Genomic DNA, 14,479 nt, shown 5'->3' with positions numbered 1-14,479 from the left:
ACTTAGGAGCTCCTATTTTTAGCAGTGATTAGACAGAGTTAAAATGATTATCTTGGATTTAGACACCACAGACACTTAAAATTAGGTGAGATGAATCACACCTTTTATGTGTATTACTTACATTTTATTATATGCCTGTGAAGCCACTGTGTTAGATTCAGAGAAACCGAAACACAAAGCCAAATAATTACCAAGAAAGAAATTACCACAAAGAAATTCAGTATCAAAACAGATTAACATGTGTGAGTTAGTAGACCCAGGCTTCAGTTTCAGATTACGGTGTCACAATCTTCCTAATCCCAGCATTCTCATGTTTAATCTCAAACAATGGTGAAACTTTCCCTTTTCTCTACAACACGCTTTTTATTCCCTACATGTCATCATGCTTTTCCTCACATATTCAAAGCAATCTCATGCCAGTATGAAACTGCATTACAGGGATAATATAATCCTGATAAGTATTTTTCCAATTTGTGTTTTGCTTGTAGAATTTATAACTATTATGGAAACTACTCAGCCATGAAATGAGAGCAGATAGTGGATAAGAAACAAGTTCAGACACAGAAAAAGAAAAAGAAGGAAAATTAAGTAATTCTTGCTATTAAATATACCCAATAACAGATATGGTGGCCATCATCTTGAAAAAGTCACCTACCTGAGGTGTTTAAAGTAGGACTCTGCTGCTTTTGTTAGGAGTCAGTTCCACCACCGAGATGAGTAACACAATCAGATTCCACTGTAGACATGTGAAATATCAGCAATAATTACTTAATTAGTCAAAACTAGAAAGAGTTTTTGCACTTTGCTGTAGATACTGATGACCTACCACGCTGTGAGCTGCATTTGTGTTTCTCCAAAGGTTAAAGATGAACAAATTCTTCAATACTTTGGCAGCCAATTATAAAGAAACTGAAATGCTCAATCAAACCAAAGGAGCAAGACGGTTCCTACAGTCTTCCAAGCCGCAGAGGGTTATGACCCATCTCTTCCCAAGATAACTAGGAAAAAAATTTTTACTCATATGAGATGCCCAAATGTAACAGTTTTGAGAATACTTTGTGGAGATCTAGCTAAATGTAGCTTTGGACAACTTTTTTCCTGTCCAGTAAAAGAGCATAAATACATATTTCATAGTTAGATTTTGCACAAAGTATTTTCCAAGGCTTTGAGGTGTATTCTTTCACTGTCTGAGGAACAGAATGGAGAACCTGAAAGACTCTCTCTGGCAACATAGCTTGGCACTGCTTAACAGGATCCCAGGAACACCAGGAAGCAGGAAAATGCCACATCGTGTTCTCTCTGTGCTAAGTTTTGAAAGGAAAAGCGAGCCAAAGGGAGGGTAGAAACTAGGGAAAAATCCCAAGCTCCACATGGGGTTTCATTTAAACACTCTGCTGGGATACTTGCAACTCTGCAGCTGAGACCACAAAAGAAACCCCACAAGATCACCTGCGTGACTACCACATCTAGCCTTTGCAGTTCATCATGAAAAGCAATGCTTGATAGCTTTTATCTTTCATTATTTAAAGCGGATTGTCACACGGCATGTCACATCCATCATTCTGTGCTCACTTTCACACTGAACAAGAGAAAGGAAAATTTGGAACACGCTCTGTGAATGCTTTAATGTGCTTTCAAAGAAAGCGGGTTTTGTTTGAATCAATCTCAACTGTTCTACCAGTTATTCCACAGGGAAAATATATATGTCTTCTTCTAATAAATTATGTGAATTTATGTGCATAGAAAGTGGAGAAAGTCATTAAAAGGTTTTGAACAGATTTTTTACTAGTTTATATGTCCCATACAAATTACATTTAAATGTCGATTTGGGAAAACAACATCTGCCCAGAGTAAGCTGACGTTCTTCCTCTTTTTTCATTTTGTTAATCAACCGCTACCTGAGCAATTATTCATTATGAGTAACAGCATCTGATATAGCACTTCTTTTCCCCTAAAGAGTACCCAAGCAAACTGTGTAGTGGGGTCACTTCCACCACTGACCTCAAGTGTATTACCGCAGGTGCTTAAATCACACAGCAGTGAGGAACCTCCGATAAGAAATATGCAGACTAATTTTAACTCAAAGGGGCCCTTATGTGGAATCACTCTGTTTAGATCTTCTGCATAATGTAGCCTATAGAAACCCAACACTCCTTACAGACAAATTGTCTTGATTTGAAGATATCAGGTAGATCATCCTTAGATCAAGATTCTCAGGTGTATCACTCCTACGCAGGTAGGAAAGATCTTACCTTCTTACCAAAGGCAAGGAGGTATCTTCAGTCCTACCCACAGAGGAGGAACACAGCTTCCAGATACACCCGGATATCGCCACCTGCATGGAATCACTAGCTTAATTTCGAAAGAAAGGGAAAATCTCTGCAACATTCATGGTGCTAAATTGGAGGCTCAGTGTATATATGATGGGATTGTGTTTCTTTGCTGCCTAGATTCTCATCGGAGCAGTAATTGCCATGGGCTCAGCAGACCGAGATGGTCGCCTCCATCCTGGTGATGAGCTGGTGTATGTAGATGGGATTCCAGTGGCCGGCAAAACCCACCGATATGTGATTGATCTTATGCATAACGCTGCCCGAAACGGGCAAGTGAATCTTACTGTGAGGAGAAAGGTGCTACCCACGGGTGAGTGAAGGCTGAGGAAGGTGAGAGGAAAAACAGATCTCAATGCTGGCAGCATAAAAAGGTGCTGTTTTTTTTAAAAAAAAAAATAGAGAAAATTAAAATCAAATTGATGTTTGTGTCATTTTGAAGAAAGAATAATTGTAAATGTGTGTCCCTTGTTTCTGTGAAAAAAACCCACTACAGCTGAATGTTGTTTCCTTCCGAAGTGAAAACAATATTGGCAACCCCGGTGTGGTGATCATGAGTGCTCTGGATTTGTTCCATGCTGTCTTGGTCTGCGGTGTCTCCTCTTGTACACTTTCGGGGCAAAATGTTCACCTAAGTTAAAGCTGTTAAAGCTGGCTGTGTCAATAAGCAATGAGAGAAAGGCTCAAAGACTGTTAACTGTTTAGGGCAGGAACTCATTTCACTCTTGTATGTGTTAAAAGCCCATTTCTGGTCTCACTGATGTCACCTGGAATGTTCCCCCCCGACTGCAAGCAAGCTGGCTGCAAACCTTCTGTATGGGACAAGCGGCTCCCAGGAACAGGGCCGGATCCTCCCTTCAAGCAGACACATTCAGCAAATAAACCTAAAACTATATGAAGAATTTGAAGCAAATTAAACCTTTAGACTAGCTCACCCTCAATTATTGGAAAACACTGGAACCTGGAAAAATGTGTGGCAGCACCTATTAGGGCTTTAACGGGAGAATTTGCTGCCGTTCCATTGCAACCCTTGAGGGAAGAAGTTTATTTGAGAACTTCTAAACCATTTGTGGTGAACTACACCTCACTGAGGCACCAGAAATGAGCAAAAAAAATCCCCATTCCCCAGCCTGTCCTGTCGCCTGCCTCCCCATGCCCTAGATCCGCTGTCTTTGCCTGCGCCATTCCCCTTGGCTCTCCTGCCAAAAAGCCGCCCTCCCACTCACCTTCGTCTTCGCAGTCCCCCTCCCACTGCGGCACCGCAGCTCCCCGCCAGCCGCGCTCTCGCGGGACTGACTTTCTTCTGTTACTGACTCCAGAGTCCTCCAGCCAGAAAGGTCCCCCTCCACCCGGCGCGACGCCCCCTCGCAGCTCCCCCAGCGCTAGGAAAATGGCCAATAACCAAGGTAATCCGCCGAGCGCTTGCGATTAGCACCTTTCCCGGGTCAGACGGCTGTACAGGCTGCAGGCAAAATTAGCAAGAGGGTTAGCACAGAGCGGATGCCAGCCTTCGCTGCTGCTTGTTAAATATTAAATAAAAGGGTCTATTAGACACTGGTCTCCTGGCACAGAAAATGAAGCAAGCCGGTAAAACACCTGGAGTTATTCTTGGGCCTTGAGAGTGCCACACCGGGGAGTATAATGTGTAACTCATTAATGTTTAAGCATTTCAGGAGCTGAACAGGATTTTAATTTGGTGTGTTACAACATAAGCTTTGTGGAAAAAATGTAAAATGACTGATGTTGGGCATGACTGAATAACGCTGTACTAACACATCAGGCCAAATGATTTCATGTGAATTTCTTAGCAGTGTGAATGTATACAACAGAGGGATCCGGGGCTTTCCTCACCTGCCTGATAGCCCTCACGTGGAGTCACTGCTTTCCGCATATACGTACCCATATCTGGAACAGAAAATCACCATTCGAAGCTCTGGAAGACCATTTGATTAGGAAAATGTGGTATTCAGAACAATGCAGATTAAAATGCCATTTTTTCACAGGCAGAAGTAAAATGTAATTTTTCTGATGAGTATCTATTGCACAGCTGACAACAGAATGGCCATTTAAACTTTTCCTCCTTTATCTTTCTTTTCCTATACTTAATGGCATTCATTTATGGCCAAGCCAGCTCTTGGTCATTCTGCAGAGTAAGAAAATTTCCTTTCTGTTGCAGCCATACAGACACAAACAGTATTCAGTTTTCTGAAACATGACAGCCAGAAAATGAGATCTCTCTTGTCACTGACTATGGCATTTAGTTGCAGATTTGGTTCAATAACTCTCAGAGATTTTCAATTCTAATGCAGGAATATAATAAATATTTGTTTTTCTTCCTCTTTATTTTCTCTAATCACTTTATTTCGTAGTCGCAGAAGGACTGCTAAAGGACACACCTGACTGAGAAAACAACATCTTGTCCTTGGATGATGTTTGTTTTATTAATATATACACACTGAAGGTCTAATTTGCAAGCTCTCTTCCTAGGATGTATGTGTGTATGTGTAAGCTTTTCCCATGTTCAGTAGAATGACTCTGCCACTCTCATCGCTCTGAACGGAAAACATATTACTTACATTCATCTGGAAGTTCTGTATTAAAACTGTCAATAAATACTGATTTGTGTAAACAACTTAGATCTACAAGGAATATAAATCTTTTTTCCCATCTGGAAGTATAACTTTACTGTTTTCAATTGCCAAAATGCTTGTACTAAAAAAGTGTGTAATCCCACAAGATTTAACATGTTCCCTGTTCTTGTTACTGTAAAGCAATACTGAAGTGCGGATGGACTCCGTCTTCACTTCTGCCCTTTCCACCGCGCCATACAAGAGCATCTTCAAACCCTTTAAATGAGCACTGCTTCTGTCACAACACCCACAGAAAAACTATTTGTGATTATTTTTCATTGTATAACTGCTCTGTTCCATGAGCATCTTTTGAGCATACTAATCAACGTGTTAGAAGAACATTATACAGCTAATCCTAATTAGTCTGTTAGACGTCTGCTTAAATTCTTTTAATCCAAGCACAAATAATTTTATATTGGATTAGACGGTCACATTTTCCTCTCGATGGCAGATCAACCAACAGATAAGGCAATAGCACTTGCTAACGTTTTTGCAATCCAGATAACCACTGTTTCTTACTTTCCTTTCCTCTCTTTTAGATAGCTTAGCAGTGAGCGTTCATGCTTGCTTTATCTGATTGCCCTTGAATGTTTTGCATAATTGTGTAGATTCCTGTCTCTCTGCATCTATTACAGCTCCTAGTTTAACACTTGCCGTAGTCGGGGCTGTAGACAGTCAACTGTATTCATGTTGCATTAGCAAATGTAGTGTAAGTCGCAGAGCCACTGAGCAAGTCAGACTGTAATACTGGTGTGATTTATGTTGCAGGAGAACCGTGCCCAGAGAATGGCAGAAGCCCAGGCTCGGTGTCTACGCACCACAGTTCTCCAAGAAGTGACTACACTACTTATGCTAACAGTAATCACGCTGTCTCTAGTAGCAATGCTACACCCCCCGAGGGCTTCACTTCTCACAGCCTGCAAACCAGCGACGTCGTCATCCACCGCAAGGAGAATGAAGGCTTTGGCTTTGTTATCATCAGTTCCCTCAACAGGCCCGAATCTGGGTCCACGATAAGTAAGTAAATCGCATTTTTCAGCTCAGATTTTTTTTCCAAGTTCACCCCTAATAAAAATAAAAATAATTAATTAAAACCTGACACCCGCTAATTAATCGCTGCACAGATTAAAGCTGAAGGGACTGTCAAGGTTGCTTCCAGGGGCATGATTTGTGTGTTGTGTCTTGGACAAAACTAAAGGTTATTCTGGCCTCCGAGGTTCTGCGCTTTACAGACTCATTTTGCTTTCAGGATAAGACAGGGTTCACCCACAAAGTAGGTTTTCTTTGTTCCTATATCCCAAAGAGACACTCTGCAAGTAACCACTGGCGTTATGTGAATAACTTATTCGTCCACACACAATTGAATTATACCTTTCTTCTTTTTTTTTTTTTTAATCATGATGAAGTTCAGGAAGTTGAAATAAAAGCTGAGATCACAGGAAACCCCATGACAGCAGCTGTCCAGCTCAGGCACTGCAGAAGCAGCTACAAAATGGGAAAACTAGTTACACAGAGGTCCAGGGAAGCTGATTTTTTTAATTAGCTGGACTATACATTGTATAAAAGCTATGATTGTGTGCGGGGAGATGGTGAATATAGTGGCAGGACCTACCTTTAATGGTTGTAGTTCACTTTCTGTCCACAAAACTAACGTTTGCTGGGGCTCAACTTTATTACTTTAATATAGGCATCTGGTGCCATTTGAGATGTCCTAGGTACCTCTAGGGACAGGTTGGGCACATGTGACATAGGACCTACAGGAGACTTGGACCCTTTGATAGTGGCAACTGCAGGCACAGGGGTGCCCTTGGGTGTTTCAAACGGCATTTAACCGGCTGTGAGCTGAGCCCCTTGGAAGGAGGAAGCATAAAAGGCTTTATGTTGAGAGATATCCACATCTCCCACCAAGTCCATCTCAAATTGTGAATGCCAACCACTGCTGAAAGAAACAAGACAAGTGAGAACATTTGTATGCAGCCCTTTCCCTGTGTTCAAAATATATTTTGGAGGAACTGTTCTTCTGCCCAAAACTGCTTCCTGAGGAAATAAAATAACAATTTCAGCTTTTAGGGCCATACTTCACTCTTCTAAATCATAACAGAAAAGCAATTAAGAGAGTACTGGGATAGCCATACCTCACAATAGCACATGATCTCAGAGAACTTCTTTGCGGTATTTCATGATCATGCAATTATTAGAGGAGTTCTTTTTCATATTACCTCAGCTGAATTTTAAAATTCCGTGATTGCCAGAATTAATATTGTAACAAAACCATGGATAATTAGCCTCTTGGGACTCTGAGTTTTCACTTTATTGAATATAATAGTCAATTGGAAGTTCTTTGCAGAAGATCAGACAGGAAAAAAAAATAATCCATAGAGGACATTGAGATACATACATATTAATGAGCTAAGTCAGACATGAATTTTTCAAGAAAATTATTTCACAGATAGGGTTTGTGGTTGGGGGAGATGGAGAGGGAAAGAAGAGTGGAAGAGAAAGAGAAAATGCCCAAGCAACCAAAAGTTCTGTGGCTGGAGTATCCTGCTGAAGACAACTGAGCCAGGTTCAAGATCTTTCTTTGCCTCCTACCCTCCAACACGTTCTTGAGGTTATTTTCTTTCTCCCTGAGCAACTACAGAGGTAGCCACTGTTGAACATCAGTTGAACACCTCCAATAGTAAATGAAAATGACAGTCTGCTGAGGAAGTGACAAGCGAGTTTATTCAAATAACAACTGCGTTGAATTTCAGTGATCCCAAAGAGCACCCAAATCCTAAGTTTAGAAGAACAGCAATGAACCAAAAAATGACATTTGCTGTAGACAGTGACAGAACAGAGAAGAAACTACCCTTTCTTTGTGAATTCTGTTCCAAAAATCTTCTAGAATAAATAAGCTGAAAATGACATTCTCTGTCATCAGTAATAAACACAGGCTAAAAATCATTGGTTATTTGTAGTTTAAGGGAGATTAATTTTCTTTACTTAATATTTATCTGGGCAAAGTAATTTGGGCTAAAACAACAGGAGCATAGCCAGTAGAATGAGGGGAAATTATTACCCCCTTTTACTCAGCACTTACTAGGACCTGTCTAGAATACAGCATCCAAGTTTTGAGCCCTTTGGTAGAATCAGAACAGAAAAACTTCAGCAGCAGCCACTAAGACCTCCTGAGGTCCCTTCCAGCTTGAAATAACCTGGAATCCTTTGATTAAAATGCACAATCATGGGTAGAAAGCGTATTAACAGTAGGAAAGCATCAACTGGATGTGGGAGGTCCAAAATACAGCTTACATAAATATCGGAATATGGATCTACGTGGCACCATGTCAAGCACCCTGGTACTCGCTCACTTCTCATAGCAGTAGTAGGTTAATTTGGTGAAATGTTGTACTATATTTCCAGCGTTTTTGGTTACGGAGCCAGTGCGCTTGTTGCCAGCTCGTGCATCCCCACGTGGCACAGAATGATGCTGTGCAGACATACCCTAAACATACGCAGTTAAATGTTAATGTTGTAATTGCGAGGCAACTCTAAAAGTGTCAAAACGGGCAAAATAGGTCAGAAAAGGGAATGCCTTGTAGTGCCAGACGCTGCTAGGAACAGCATAGCCTAAGAACTGGTCTCACTGGGAGCATCCTCAGGGCAAAGTGAGGAAGAGTTGCTTTGATTTAAGAATGTTTATTTTGACAACTCTATTCCCCTCTCTACTTTCTTGTAAGAGCAAAAGACTTGAGGACTTGGAAGCATAAGTATCATCATTTTACTCAAGAAGGCAATTAATCGTGCACTGAAAATATTTTCCTTGTTCTTGAAATCACTCTTATAAACTATGTTTTACAATCCAACAAGTTACAACAGCTCTTGCTCAGTACAGGAGCGTGAACCTTGTGTCACTGAGCGCTTGTGCTTCAAGCACTGTTAAAATTGAGGTAGTCATTCAAACAGAGTTGCTGCCAGCCTCAGGGCTGCAGGTTCATGGGTTTGCTGCGTTCCAGTTGGCCCAAAGCTCAAGGGGTAACACGAAAGCTCACCCTCTGGGTGTTTGCCAGGGGAGGTAAACCCAGCCCTGGCTGTGAAGCTGTAGGACCACCCCCTGAGTCAGAGGAGCAGTGCTCCAGCTGAGCCTCATATCCCTGTCCCACCCTCTGATGGGGTGTGCGCTGCCTGCCAGGCTGCCTCTGACCTGGGAAAGAACCACAAAAGGCTCGGGAGCTCCCAGAATTGAGGATGTCATTCTTGTTCCAAGGCTTAAGGTCTTGGTCAACTTTTCTCTCGACCTGATTTGCAAGGGGTTCATTGTCACCGTTGATTTACAGACCTGCCTTTGCCTTGCAGAAATTTTCAAAACAATAAGAGCATTTTTTTTTTACCCTTGGTACAGGCAGTGTGAGGGCAAACTACGGCCATAATCAGGGATTAGACTTTTTTTTTTAATGTTTTGTGATAAGCAGCACTATAGTAGCTGTCATTTAAATAAATTACTATTAAGTATTTAGGAGTCAGCCATTAGATCTGGATATATTTTTGACTTACTGGTACCTGCTTAAACATCCAGTTCTTGTGGTACATTTCTTTTCCTGTGTTCTGCAATGGTAGGAATTTTGTCTGCCCTTTGTCAACGCATTGCTTGGGATGTTCTCTAATCCCGCACAGGGGATTATCTTGCAGCAAACTACAGTTCTGATGTGGGACAGATCACGAGTGGAAAACAAGTGACAAGTGAATGAATGAAGAGATTTCACAGGACAAAGCAGGGGCATGGACACGCTTCAAAATTATATCAGTAAAAGAAGATAAAGTGGATAAATAAAGAAATGTGTTTGAGTGGTAGATCCAGGAGCAGGTCTTTTAGGCTAGTGCAGAACCCAGAGGATCTTAGAGTGCTAAGAGAATACAAAAAGATAATTTACCTGACCAGGCTCCTGACTTGTTCCTAATGAAAGGATCAACTTCGCTGCCGCAGACTTCATCCCAGTATTAAAAGGTGCTTTGTCTCTCATCCCTTCTCCAGACAGGCCACCTAAATTTGACCTTACTCTGCTCTTTCTTTTCGCTATGAAAGCTGCACATAGGTTATCAAAATTTGGTCATCTCCAGTGGTATTTCTTTAGAGGACTCAGTGTCACATTCCCAGCAGAACTCTTGGAAGCTACAAACTCTAGTTTTTCACCTTTAGTTTGGGGTGGATCTGGACTGCTTTAACCTTGTGGCTCTGTGGAGACCTTCCCGGGTCTTCATGCTTCCCCCAGTAAAAATACCTGGGGCGTGTGTGGTTCTGCGAGGAAGGGCTCCTCCTGGGGCTGTCCCCTCCGAGTCCCCAGCGTCCTGCAGCAACGTGTGAGGCTATGGAGGCCCAGCTGTGCCTGGGGTGACATTGCCTCACAGGGCAGTGCTGAGTGTCACAATACAGCTGTAAACACTGAAACTGAATCAATTAACCTACCCCTTTCATTACGTGTAGGATAATACTCAATAGCGTGTGTCCTCTGTGGTAAAACTACATTCCTGTGGAGCTTTTTAGGGTATCAAGATACGTTCACTATCTGCATCTCATGGCAAAGCACTTGCAGCCAGCTGGAAATGCTCAAAAGGAGATTTCTGGGTGAATTTGTCTCAGAAGTTTATGGAGTACATTTGTCCCTGCCTACTTCATATCTTCCTGGTGCTTTTACTTCATGTGTTCAGGATGCGGCTTCCTCTAGGAGGAGAACTTGTGATTTCCTGTAAATCTCTTAATACCCTCATTTCTGTCAAAAGAAACCATGTGTTGTAAACAGATCGTGTTAACTGGCAACTTCCAATGAAACTGGAAAACTGGCCACATTTCCATGAATTTTACAGTAGCAGGTACTGTCAATTAGTACAGTTATAAAGCATAAACACACTGAAAATAGAGCCATAATCAATAAGCATTTTTTAAAAAATTAAAGGCAGAAGACTGTGCATACTTGTTGTGCTCTTCCTCCTGTTTAGCAAAAGCAGATTTGTAGATTTAATTTGCCCCTATGCTGCGTATGCCAATGACTGCTGGATTTTAAAAACATGATAAAACAGAGTCTAATGGAAGAAGTTTCTCTCATTTCTCAAAACATGCATTCTTAACTAAAAACCATAAATCCAAGATAAGCCTCTGCTGACTGCAGAAAACAGCGTTCTGAAATAAGTCCCATTCAGCCCCAGAGTTTCTTTGAACTCCTTGCAGTTTAGAGATAAAAACCAGCTTATTGATCAATGATAACTGTGTGATCCAAGACAGTTATTTGTGCTGCAATTTTACCCGTGCTTCTTCCTGGGGAAGATGGTGCCTGAGGACACATTTTGCTGTGACCAATCTGCAAATTCTAAAGAAAGCAGAGCTTTGGAAATTAGGATGTCTGTGTACCCCACCTTGGAGATCTTTGGAACGGAGCAGTGAAAACCCACCTGCAACGTGAGATCCCTGTGGAAAATACTTGTAACTTGTGGGCAAAGAATCTGGTTTCTCATTTCTGCTTGGCTTTGATATTCAGGTTTGAATCATTCTTCTGCCTCTTCAGCTGCAAAACCACACTTTCTAAGCCTGTCCAACTGGTAGCATAATTTGGAGCTAAAAGAAATTGTTAGATTATTTAGTTTTTCAAATCAATATGTGCAATTCATAATAGAGAAATAACCTTAATAAGTGAAAGAGAATTTTAATCGCTGAAAATACGTTGCTGCAGTTTGCAGGCATGAAATACTCAATAGGCTATTTGATATTTTCTGGAGAATAAAGCATGGAGAGTCTTAAACACATCACTCCCCTCTCTAGACAACTACTGTCCTCCAGCGTGTTCCTTAATAGGTCATTTGGACCCGGTGATACCGCTCTTGTGTTTTCAAGGAACAAATCCTGTGAGTTTTCCTAGCACAAACCTGGGAAGGGAATCAAGGTTTTTCTAATGGTTCCACAGGGCCCGTTTTGCTTTCATGAGAAGCCTGAATTAAAGTACCTAAGTTCCATTAATTTTTTCGTAGTTCTCCAGCTTTCTTCCCACCTAGCTTCTTATGCCTGCGCTATGCAAGTAAATACGCCCCGTATCAGCACACATGGAATGTTTCAATTCATTGGTTCATTAACCTTATAAACAAAAGGGATTATTGTCATCTGCAACTCTACAGTATGGCACAGATTTCTATTTTCCAAATGAGTGTCATATAAAATAGCCCATCAGTTTCAGGAGAATATTTTATCTTAATTCTAATATTAGCCCTGATAGAAAGTCCACCATACTCAAGCTTCCCAAATTTTAGATTATTCAGTAGCAATGAAATTACAGATGTTTACATTTAATATATTCTCCCAATTAAAATCTGATATGCTGGAGCCTGCTGGTTGAATGAAAACTCTTGCACCTTTTGAGAATTGAAGATATAATAAATATTCATGTGATCAGATGTATAACATTGAAAAAGACAGCTGGCTCAGGAATGTTCATTTGTGTGGTTTACTATCTATATTTGTTAACATTAGAAAAGATTGCTAGAATATATCTGCCAGAGGGTTTAATAGATAAAGTAGAGGTTTAATTTTTTTCCCCTTAACTGACCATTTTTGACATTTAGCTACTATATAGGGGAAAAAAACAGGAAAGCTGCTTTCTGCAAAAGACAGTCTCAACAGTTATCACTAAAAGTACTGAATAGATGTTAAAAAATTTCTTGATGTAAACCAGAAAAGCATTATTTGTTGGTTACATCTTCTTAGAATCATCTGTTTCTAGCATATGGGTCTCCCAAGTGAGGAGAAATCATTTGTATTTCCAAAGAGCAAGGGGCTGATAGATACATAGTGTTGGAAGCAGTATCTGTACTCAGCAACTGCTCTGGCTTTGTGTACAGCTGACCCAAGCATATGGACCCTCAGATGTAACACCACAGAATTTACTCTTTCTTTTCTATGATATGAAGGTGTGGGAAGGACGTTGATTTGGATCATGGAGAGCAAAAGTGGGTGGTTTTATCAAATAAAAATATTAATATTGAGAAAAATGTAAATGAAAGCAGACCTTACCCACTTTCTACATGCAAAGATTTCTTTTAAATCATTTTGTCTCTTAAGTTTTTAATTTAAGTTCTCTTTTGATAATGAGCTTAGAGCTGATCATTGCACAATTAACTACCTTCTAGGAAAGCTGCTAGGTGCCAGTGCTGGGGCAGTTTGTGTTCCTGACACAAATGCTGTAAATGTCCGAGGGAGGTTTAGGGAGAGAGGTTGATGGCTTCAAGTATCTTAGAAGCTTCGGTGCTCTCAGGATTCAAATATTCCTGAAGTCATGAGGTTTTTTTTTAAAAAAAACACACTGCAGAAAAGTTAGATCCCATCATAAGATCCATTGTTAGGAAATGCTTCGGTGGCATTGCTGTACTCAGCTAGATTTTTTTGGATCTAGGATTATGACTTCTGCCTTGAAAGGATTTTTTTTCTTAAGCTAGATATCCACATGTATCACTCAAGTATAACACTTTGCATGACTTGCTAGTATTAGAGAAAAAAAAATATATATCTGTTTTGAAGGAATGTATGTTTCATATACATATACACTTCATCTCACTAATTTCCCATATTTTCAACAGTTAAAAAAATCTATATAGATCTCTGTTTGCCATAATATTTTCCCTTGCAGTCTCATCCATTGTGTAGTCTGAGAGAACTAATAAATTAATCATCCTGCAAAGGGGCATCTTGTTTTCTGTGCTCACTCTTAGCGTGAATAATGGGATTCCTGAAAAAAAAAACACAAATCCAAGTGTTTCTGTATAGCCTGCTAATACTAAATGCTGCTCGGGTAACTCTGTGTTTTGAAATAAGTGGATCAAATTCTCTGCAGAGTCTAATCCAGGCACGTGCTGCCACTGTTCAAAATGTACATATGTTTGGAGAACAGCTTGCGGCGAATTCTTAAAAGAGGTGTGAATAGATTAGTAAAAATTTTTAAGGGCAAGTGGAATCATTTATCACCAGCCAGGTGATCTGGGGCTTCCTTTAAAAGGTTCCATTATTAAATTCTCTGCTTAGATAAAAATAAAACACTGAAGATGCAATTTAAGAAAAAATAAGATGTCTTAACAAAGCCATAATTCAAAGCCAAATATGGGATGTTTCTTCCTGAGCAGAGACGTGTGATGCTGGGAGAGCTGGAAAAGCTGTGGAGCTCTGCATTGTCCCTGGCCATGACAGCACCTACAGCAGACAGGGACCTTCCCCAAGCATCTCCTCAGCGTTCACAACCATGACTTTATTATTTAATCAGCAGTGGATCCAGCCGTGTGAATTTGTCTAATCCCTTTTCGAATGCATTCATTCCTCTGGCCCTCCAGAAGGCTGCCCCACCTTCTCTTCTCTAAGCTGCAGACAGTGAGCTCAGGGACTACTCCTTTGAGCAGAGGCTGTTTTCTGCTTCTGCCTGCCATGCTGGCTCTCTCTGAATCTTTGCAAGCTCGGTGCTATGATTTCTGAGGTGAGAATACTGAAACTGTCAGCAGTACTCAGAACAG

At 40.8% G+C, this 14,479-nt stretch overlaps 1 protein-coding gene and 1 long non-coding RNA gene across 9 annotated transcripts in view; one reads left to right on the top strand and one right to left on the bottom strand.

The window, feature by feature from the left end:
* MAGI2 (membrane associated guanylate kinase, WW and PDZ domain containing 2) overlaps positions 1 to 14,479 on the top strand; it is a 757,062-nt gene that overhangs the window by 688,350 nt on the left and 54,233 nt on the right. For 7 of the 8 annotated variants that reach the window (XM_054216495.1, XM_054216512.1, XM_054216480.1 and 4 more), the window contains 3 exons: positions 2,451 to 2,643; positions 3,650 to 3,736; positions 5,729 to 5,977. In XM_054216495.1, coding sequence (XP_054072470.1) covers positions 2,451 to 2,643; positions 3,650 to 3,736; positions 5,729 to 5,977 — 529 coding nt within the window. The remainder of the gene's footprint in view (positions 1 to 2,450; positions 2,644 to 3,649; positions 3,737 to 5,728; positions 5,978 to 14,479) is intronic. The other variant, XM_054216486.1, reaches the window with a different exon arrangement.
* On the bottom strand, positions 663 to 3,654 carry LOC128915770 (uncharacterized). Its single transcript, XR_008468748.1, has 3 exons — positions 3,557 to 3,654; positions 827 to 998; positions 663 to 736 (listed from the first exon to the last, which is right to left on the bottom strand). It is a non-coding gene; the product is annotated as an uncharacterized LOC128915770 (long non-coding RNA).

The sequence above is a fragment of the Rissa tridactyla genome, chromosome 1 (genome assembly GCF_028500815.1).
Source record: "Rissa tridactyla isolate bRisTri1 chromosome 1, bRisTri1.patW.cur.20221130, whole genome shotgun sequence".
NCBI classification, from domain to species: Eukaryota; Metazoa; Chordata; class Aves; order Charadriiformes; family Laridae; genus Rissa; species Rissa tridactyla.
The sequence above is the reverse complement of the archived record's forward strand: the minus strand, read 5'-3'. Positions and strand labels throughout refer to the sequence as shown.